This window comes from Stigmatopora nigra, chromosome 21 (assembly GCF_051989575.1).
Source record: "Stigmatopora nigra isolate UIUO_SnigA chromosome 21, RoL_Snig_1.1, whole genome shotgun sequence".
In the NCBI taxonomy this organism is placed as follows: domain Eukaryota; kingdom Metazoa; phylum Chordata; class Actinopteri; order Syngnathiformes; family Syngnathidae; genus Stigmatopora; species Stigmatopora nigra.
In genome coordinates, this window is record NC_135528.1 from 3,526,533 (window position 1) to 3,536,369 (window position 9,837).

Below are 9,837 nucleotides of genomic sequence, written 5' to 3' on the forward strand. Positions count from 1 at the left end.
ATTGTATTTTACCAAGCTAACATTGGGCTTGCATGAGACGAGCCGTTTAGCGTCCTCAAACCATCCGTGACGACGCGGTAATTAAGACAACCAATGCAGATAATCGCCCGGCAACAATTGCTATTGGTTAATGATCCTCATTACTTGGCGCTCTGTGCTAATTGCAATTATTTATGAATAAACTGCCAGCTGCCATCCTTCAAAATGTCATTTTGTGAATGGCCGCAGCTAAAATTGCTGATAAAACAGCTCTCACATATTTTTTTTTTGCTTGCACTCGTGGTTACACACAAAAACACCTGTCAAGACACATACATTTTCCCAAAAAATAGATTAAAAAAAGAAAACAAAATCCCATTGGACATTCACTCTTGCACTCAATCTCAGGCACTGAATATTTACACATACATATACTACAGTCATACCTCTACTTACAAATACCTCTAATAGTATGAAAGTTTCAGGTTATGAATTTTTTATATGCAAATGAGTGACTTGAGATATGGAAAAAAGTTATGAAATCCACCAAAATATAAATATATTTTCTTATCCATTATTTTATTTAGAATTCCCCTTATTAAGCAATTAAAAACTGCACAAATGCAAAAAAATTCACAGACAGAGGACACGTAAAAGTCTAAAATGTACTACAAAATGGACGGCTTTCAGTATTAAAAACTATAACAGATGTGGAGGGAGATATTTCCACATAGCAAGGCACATTTTCATATGCTATAAGAAAATAATAAATAATCTCATTATATTTTTCTTCCATTTTTGTGTGTTTCCTCACATCTTTCATACAAAATTGGCACACTTGGACCAATTTTAAAGGGTTGAGTTGGTAGTGGACCGTGCAACGAATTGGAGAATTTACACATAAAGTACACCTCTACTTACAAAATGTTCATGTTATGAAAAAGGACAGTTAATTTTGTAAGTAGAGGTACGACTGTATCGGGTAGAGTTCTTAAATGGTCTTGTTGGGTCGGGCTGGAATTTTAAGGCCCGATTTGAGCTGTAATCCACAATTGTTAGAATGAACCATTATGGAAATGAACCACCTGCCGCCAGCCAGGTGGAGGGGCTTCTGGGAAAGACGCAACGCGGCGAGAAAACCCGGCAAAACTTGTCAAAAGAGCCCACTCTGGCAGCTCATTAACTCGCTCGCCCTGCAGATGCCTTTGAAAAGGCCTTTCAAGTAGGAGAGTTCAAAGGTCGAAAGCGAGACGCCGCGTGCTCGCCGCCGCCGCCGAGTACCGAAGGCGGCCGCCGTGTCAATGTCTGCGTTTAATTGGATCAATGCTCGTCCCTCGTGGCCGGACGATAATGGGGTAGACGTGAGTAACATGGGGGAAGCTCGCCGTCTTCCTGTTTAGGGAAAATAGCGCCGCAGGGGTCGAACGCGCATGGATGAACGGGTGGAAGGCGGCGGGCGGCATCAATGGGTGGGCGGGGAATGGGAAGGAGGATGTGGGCGAGGGCGGCGACCGTTCATTCGAGAGATAGACGTCCAATCTGTAGGAATGTAGAGCGGTTGGCAGTGCGAAATTAAAGTGGAGTTCAATTTTTCTCAAGTAAAATAAAATGTCTATATTCTTTTTCTAATTGAAGAAAAATGTCAACAATATAAAAAACTAAATACACTATGTTATGCTTTATTTATCTTTTAAAATAGGTTTTGAAGTAAAAATACTGAAACTATTTTTGATTCAAAAATAAGTAAATATATATTGAAAATGAATATTTTCTGCTCTATTTTTATCAGAAAATAGTATTTCTTTTCAAGAAAAAAAAACTAAAGAAAGTAATTCAATGTATTTTTTCAGTTTTATTCAACTTTCAAAATACGTTTTTTTGTGATTTTGAATCAAAAACGGAAAAGGTAAAACATGATTTTCTTTGTTGTTTTCATTTAAATAATATATTTAATATTATTATATTAATATATAAGTAAATATTCTAATTAACTTTTGGATTTTCTTTTTTAAGAAAAAACAGTGAAGTCATTTCCGCTGATTTCATATATTTCAAACTAAAATATTTAGATAAAATATTCCTATAAAAAAATCTGGTAAATCCAAGAATGTCAATAATACAATGCTGGATAATTATGGGATGGCTAAGTGACAGTGATGGGAGCGGATATTTGGTGTTTTTTATGGGGGGAAAATAACGGATGGATAAATACATAACAGCGGAATAGAAGAGGGTGCTGGAAGAAAGCTGGATGAATAAGTGGACGCGTGGAAAGGGAAAGATGGCCGTTTTTGCAATGAGCTCGTGACCTGGTTCGCTCCTCCGTCTGCTGAATAATTCAAACACACGCAGACACATACACACACACACAAATACACCCACCCACACACATCCACACACACACACACAGGCATCGCCGCATTTCCTGCACATTTGGCAAACAAACACGCACACATCTGGAATAAAAGTACCCAGTGAGGAAGTACGCTTCACTTCCTGTTTCCATCCCGTAACCTGGTGACCCGAAGGAACGCACAAACAACGCGGGTAAACACGCACTGGGGCGGGCGTCTTAGCAACAAGTCTTTAAAATTCACTTATATGTCATTATGGCATTTTACATTGAGTGCAATGGGGAAATTAAATCAAGTGCTGGGTATAAGGAATGGGAATTTATTCCGAGATAAACGCCAGGGAACAACCAGGGCTGCCGAAAATGATTATTTGGGTTGTTAATCTGCAGTTTTTTTTTATGATTGGGTGACTAATTGGATCATACAAAAATGGTTATTTGAGTCAGTTATTTAACTGTCAGCTTGGAAATTACCCATAAAAGTGCATTGGACCTCAAATATGCTGAGTCAAGTTGGATTATGAATAATAAAAATTGTGCTTTAAAGCATAAAAAGCTATTTGCAAATTTCTCCTTTTGTTTAGCTTTTTATTAAAAAATTCAGTTAAGAGTTCCAGTTTGTTAATTTAATCCTTATAAAAATGTTAAGATATAGCAATAAGTTTGTTTTCTACATATTAGTATATATTAATAGAATGTTTTCTATTTGAAATGTACTTTTTGAAATTAAACTAAATAATTTGACTTTTGAAGAATTGTATTTATATTTATGAATTAGTTTTTAGTTTATATTGCAAATTTAAAACCCATTCAGCTTGTAGCTAGCTGGGATATGCTCTAGCACCCCCACAGTCCCCATTTATTAACCACTCATTGCTTTTAAAATGAAATAAAAAGAGGACTTTTTGTATATACATTATAATCCTTACAATGCGTCATTTATGTGTGTGTGTATGTTAAGCTTCTCTCGCTATGTTTGTCCAAACCGTGCAACGTAAAGAGTTAATTTTTTTTTAACGGTGGACAGAAAAGGCTTTTATCTTCTAAACACCCATTTTTCAAAATACATTTTTTTTAATAGCGCAACAATTGTCTTTTGGTTGGAAACAAACTTGTCATCTCAATGTTGTGAATGTTTTACTATTAGCAAATCAGGCATTTTGTGTCACAAGTGGGATCAATTCTACAAAAAAAAAAAAAAACACTAAGCACCACCTCAAAGAGTATCCGTGTCCAATTCCTACATCCGCCTGTCCTCCGTGTCTGGACTTTTCTATTTAGAGTCCAAGCTCTAATCCGGATGCACGCCAAAACGTAACAGGATACTCCTCAGCCACCCGCCGCCAACAAACAAACAATGAACACCACGACCCTTTGCAATTATTGTCTGGAGTCCAGTCGGAAAACGGCGGTCCCGCCGGACCTGGCCCCCCGTGACCTCCCAGATCCTGACCCCTTCATTAAACCAATGACGGAGTGGGGAAAACCGCCGCGGAGGGATGGAAACAGGATTTATTTTCTGAGCTGACGCACAAGTGTCCCAACATATGAGAAATTTGAGATAAGAGGAAAATTCCGAGCACATTTTCATCCTATCTTGGAGAGAAGAAAGGATCAAATTAAAATGAAGAGTATAGTGTATATTACATTTCTTGATTTTCTCCCTTTTAAATCAATTATTGTAATTTTTTTAATCATTTTTTTGGTGTTTTTAGTTCAAAAATCATTTTGTAAAATCTAAAAAAATATTTTAAAAAGCTCAAATAAACATTGTTTTCTATCTATAAAAAACAGAATATTTAGGGCTTTTAATCCAGTTCTTTTAATCCATTTATTAAAAAAATAATCTAAATATTATATCTTAAACGTGAATTCAAGTTGACGTTAAAATAGACTGCGAACCAACACCAGTCTGACAGCCTTGATCTAAATTATGACTGTAAGCATGAATAGTATCGATTGGCTAGCCACCAATTCAGGCTGAAATAGGCTCCAGCACCCTCTGGGACCCTAGTGAGGATGAAACGTTTCAAAGAGAGAGAGACAGGTAAATTGACATACGAGCTCAGTCCTGGAACGCATTAAACTCGTATCTGACGGTTTTAGTGTCCACCCCAAAACTGCCATGGCCTGACAGAGGTGGTCGTCATGGCGACGGAGGGCAGGTAGCGCTCCCATCCTTTTTGGCCGGCCCCTGGTCATGAATCCAGCTGCATTTTTGCGGGTGTGCTCCACGGCTGCCATGAACCTAGGCCCTTTTCCATCCATCCTTCTCTCCACACCCCTCATTATCTTCCTCTCTCTGCCTTTTTCCACTCCTCCTCTTTCCTTCCACCGCCTCCATTTTCATCTCGCCCCGTCTCTGGAGAATATGTGTGTGTCTGAATGTGTGTGTGTGTGTGTGTTGGGCTTCCCAATTACTGCAGTAGAGACGAGTGTGTGTGTGTATGTGTTTAGTATCTGAACAAGCGGTATTCTCCAACGCGAGTAAACGGAAAAAAAAAACACTACCTTTGGGGTTTTAGCGTCTCCCCTGTTTGAGTCACTGCGAGTTTTTTAAGAATGGCACGCCATCATCGAGTGTTTGTGTGAAATATAATATCATAATGACGGGCTTTGATGTGTGGCGACACAAACGTGTCTGTGCGGGTTTGCGGCGAGAAGTGGCTTGTTTTTTTTTTTTTGGGGGGGGGGTGTCTCCACAAAAACATTCCTAACGCTCGCAGGTGTGTCACAATAAACATTGTGTTAATATAAAATGGGCGTCACTCTAACTGGTTTAAGTGGGTTATGAAATTAACTGAAGTTCAAAAATCAGAAAATGACAAGAATATTGACTATTGTTATAAAAAATTGTGCGTTTAAGTTGTCATTTTTATATTACAGAAGACACTTTAAGACTGAGTGTTGAATTTACTCCAAAAAAATGCTAATTAAGAGCCTGGCCTCACCATTTTGTATATTTTTTTCCCGTTAGGCTTTTTTTAATACAAAAGATGATCACATAACTATCCCATAACTCGACTAGACATGCCCATATACTCATTTCTTTTCATATTTTGCCATATTTTTCCCAGTAAAAATAATTAATCTCATAATTTCTCTTTTAAAGTGAACTCCTCCGATGTAAAAAATGTACTCAATGCTATTTTACTATAATTAGTTCCTTAAAAAAAACTAATCCAATCTTATGACCGACTACCCCAAAATTTGCCGCGTCATATACCAAAAAATGAGTAACAAATCAGGACATCGAGTCAGACTCCGCCCCTAGATTGGTCGCCAATCAATCTGAATTGGTGATCATAACACTTAGCATTTTTAGCTTGAAAAAAGTCAAATTCTGAGGGCCTTTTTTCATCTTCATCAAGAACTGACAAGCTTCTCGTGTTAGCCTTGACCCCAAATGACCTTTTAGCTCAAGTGATTCCAGACTTACCCCCTCCTTTCCCCTGTAGGGTCTTTTTTTAGACCAAATTACTCCAAAAACACAATCCCTTACCACAAATGCTTTGATAATAACTGGGAATTTCCCTGTGAGAACAAAAAAGTCTCATGAGACAAAAATGACGTGTTTGTTTATAATTCTGAAGAGGGCTCGGGGGGCAATGACGATGGCGGGGGGGTCTGAAAGCTGTCTTTCTTCACCGTCACTGACCTCAGGCTGTCAACATGCCCGGATATGAACTATGATCTCTTTCATTTCCTCTCTCGACGGGAAGCTGACCGCCCTCACGCCCACCCTGTGCCTTCACAGGGACACCTGAAATACCTTAGGAGCCCCTCCCCCAGGGGGTCTTTTATACCTGGCACTTTGTCCCCCCCACCCCGCCTGCTTCCTGCATCAAATTGCCTCCCGACCGACCGACCGACCGACATTCCACACTCGGCCTCCATCTCAAGCTGCTCGAGATCTTTCTCGCTTTCTGAAGCGGCTTTGTCTGCCAACTCAGGGGAGGAGGGGGTCGCGAGGGGTTGGAGGGGGGGGGGGGGGGGTCGTCGTGATCGGCCTAGGGAACGCGACGCCTCGGAGGAACCGGCCAGGACAAGTTTTGTTGGCATCGGGAGAATTGCGAGTTTTTTTTTCCCACGCAACCGACAGATGGACAATCGGGGCTCAGAACTCAGATATGCACGAATGGAAGCTATCCTTGGTAGCCAACAGATGTCTGTGGGAAAATCGGGTAAAACACAGCCGCCCGGACATGATATCACAAAGTCAAGATAACAGGAAGTAGCCAAAAATACAATCACATGCGTACACTGTGTCTCTGTCACGACCCCCTCCCCCATAATAAACATTCATATTCCCTTATAATCTGTATTTTTCACATGGAAATAAAGGTCATTGATGATAGTGGTACCTCTACTTACAAAAGGTATTGTAAAAAAAGTTGTTTTGTAAGTTGGATTGTTCATAAGTACAGCAAATTTAAATGTATATTGTAATTTCTTAAAGTAAACAAACAACAAAACCCTTTAAAATGACAATTATTAATTTAAAAGGGACAAAATCAGGAAATATAATATACATCTATAATCTTCATTTGAATTTGATCCTAAAACAGAAAGTCGGCACTCGTCATTTACTTTCCCGGGCCACACAAAATGATGCGGCGGGCCAGATTTGGCCCCCAGGCCGCCACTTTGACACCAGTGATGTATATGCACAAGAGTAGGGAGAAAACTAACGTTAGCACGCGAACACACAAACACAAATGTAACCAACTTCAAAGGATGAAATTAAAATAATTTTGCAGTAGTAACTTGCAATATGAGTCATAGATGAATAACACCAAGCGATTATTGACAATTAATCGGGGGGGGGCGTAAATCTCCCACATTGACGCTTAGACCCCTCCGATTTTCTCACACACACCTGTATCTGTCAATATTACTCCCCCACATAAATTCCTCTCACCCGACGTTCTCATTTATCATTCTCTCTCACGCTCTCACACACACACACACACACACAAACACACACTCGCACACACACACCCAAGTCAAATCCAAACCTGTCTCCAGTTAGTACACTTGACGGCAGATTAGTTCAAGTCCAGGCCAGAAGGCTCTTTGCTATGCTAACCGACTGACCCAGTAATAATCCTAACGTGTGTGTGATGAAGAGCTGCCGCGTCAAACATTTTAGCACTGGAAAAAAAAACATAAACACACATACACACACACAAAATACAAATCCTCTTGATAATTCACTACAGACAGCTACTCTTCTGTCTGCTGGATTTTTATAGAACTGACTGAGATAATACTAATAAAGCACAACTCAAGTCAAACTGGAATTTTAAAGGAAAAGGGGGTCTTCAACATGCGGCCCAGGGGCCAATTGAGAACCGCAAGACAATATTTTGCGGTCTGGTATTTAAAATGTATGTATAGTATGCCAATCCAGTTTGACTATAGGGCTTTAATAATTGCTGCCAGTCTCCCAGTCAAACTGGATTGGACGTCTATTGCGGTCGAAGAGTTAATACTTTCAAAACCTGATCTATTTTTAAGCCGAATGATCAGGGCTGATTTCATGTGTGCATGCAAACGCAGTCTTTGACGCACCTTAAATGATTCCTAGCCACGATAAAGTGAATAAATAAACGCGGTTTCTTCATCCGTTCAGCAGCAAAGCTTTGACTTTAACAAGCAGCTGTGACAAGTCGTTTAAGTTAGCTGGCACTGTCGGCACCACACTTGAGATCCCAATCTAATCGTTGTTAAAAGAGTCTGATATTCTACTTTTTAGCCTACAACGCAAAAATCTCACAAACTCTCAAGGTGTGGCCGGCCGGGGGAATTTGAATACCAATGATTCCGAAATAACGAGAAATTAGAGGGCAAGTTGCGGTAACGGGTTCGTGTCAAACTCCTTCAGGAAACCACTCCGTTTCTGGGGTTTGCAATCACGTCACCGACAGTAATTCCTTACAATTTGCTCTATTTTTACATTCCTTCATCTGGTTTTGGTGCCTCATCTTCCACTTCCACGGTTAGAAACTCGCCATCGTGGGCGTGTTGTGACGGTGGTCCCGTTTTTCGATAGCGTTGGTGGGGGGGGGGGGGTGCAGATGAGGTGTGGGGGGTCCCGATGACATCATTCATCTACATCCACGCGTAATGCAACGTGCCCACCACTGCCCCACCCACCAAAGATACCCAACACCCACCCACCCCAGCTTCACACCCCCATCTCCCGAATTTACGCCGGGATGCGAGACCGGTGTGACACAGACATCACAAACCGCAAAGAGCTCATAATCAAACTCAATTAGAGATTACTCGCTAATTACACACGAGCACACGCGCACGTTCATGTACAGGGGGAGGGGGGTTACATGGGGGCAAACAGGTCTCATATGTAGGTCGAGTTCAGGATTTCCTCATGAATATCATCACTAGTGTCTTATTAACAACGCATGCGCACGCCCACGGAGCTGGTTAAGTAGACGTCAACGTGCGCGTGCACACAAAGGATCCAACATGGTGGGGTTAGATAGGTAGAAAGGTGGGGGGGGTTGCCTCCTTGACTTACCGCGGCGACGTGAGCGGCCAGCGCCAGCAGCAGCAGCAGCAACCCGGGCAGGAACCTCATGCTCGGTCGCGGTGGTGGAAGCCGCCGCTGCCTCCTTCGAGGGGGGTCGTCCAAGCCGTCTGGGGTCCAACTTTCAGAGCGTGCCGCGGTCCCCGGGGCTTGCAAATCCACACGCCAGACAAAAAAAAAGAAGGAGAAAAGGGTCCCCCGTCCCCTCTTTTTTTTATTTTTATTTTTAGTTCCGATTCGCCTCTCCCTTCGCTCCTGACAGATTTAGTGGCTCGCCTGGCCTCCCTCCGGCTCTCTTTCTCTCTGTCTCCTCCCCCCTCGCCGTTAAGAAGGCAGGATGTTCCGTATGGAGACGCCGCCTGGAACCGGGAGTCTAGCGGGAGGAGGGGTTGAATGACGAGGGGGTTGGAGAGGGGGTTCCGCGGAATAGGATTGCCCCCTGCAGCTCGAGCAAGTGCGGGCAGCGGAAGGGGAAATGTGGGGACCTTTCTCGGGTTTTTTTTTTTAAATATGTTCAATCAGAGGTGGACAGTGTGATTGCATTTTAGGAATTTAAAAACAAAAAGTGTTTTCTTACTTTGTAAAAGAACCATCTGCCATTGTAGTCTAGTCAGGTGTGATGCGACAACTAATCACGTCCAATCAACGGAGTCACGTGAAGGCGAAAGTGTAGCCCCTCCCATTTTAGTTTTGAATTGTTTGAATTAAAAGTGAACAATCAAAAACACGTTAGAACAAAAGAAAAACAAAGTAATAATTGACAGATTTCCAAATTATAAATGTTAACCAACTTAAAAAAATAGTCCAATTTCAATTTCAAACAAATGCAAGCCAAATCCAGCTGCACTGATCAGGTGTGTCTAACGAACCATCCACTACGTCATGTGCGTCATCTCCTAGCAACCGAGCAGGTGCGCGTGCATCGCACACACAAACAGAATCGATGGAAGGT

At 41.6% G+C, this 9,837-nt stretch overlaps 1 protein-coding gene across 2 annotated transcripts in view; it reads right to left on the reverse strand.

The window, feature by feature from the left end:
• Positions 1 to 9,437, reverse strand: part of sdc3 (syndecan 3) — a 32,307-nt gene extending 22,870 nt beyond the window's left edge. Inside the window, exon 1 of one of the 2 annotated variants that reach the window (XM_077743589.1) lies at positions 8,877 to 9,437. In XM_077743589.1, coding sequence (XP_077599715.1) covers positions 8,877 to 8,936 — 60 coding nt within the window. In that variant the 5' untranslated portion in view covers positions 8,937 to 9,437. The remainder of the gene's footprint in view (positions 1 to 8,876) is intronic. The other variant, XM_077743588.1, reaches the window with a different exon arrangement.
• Between the last annotated feature and the right edge of the window lie 400 nt (positions 9,438 to 9,837).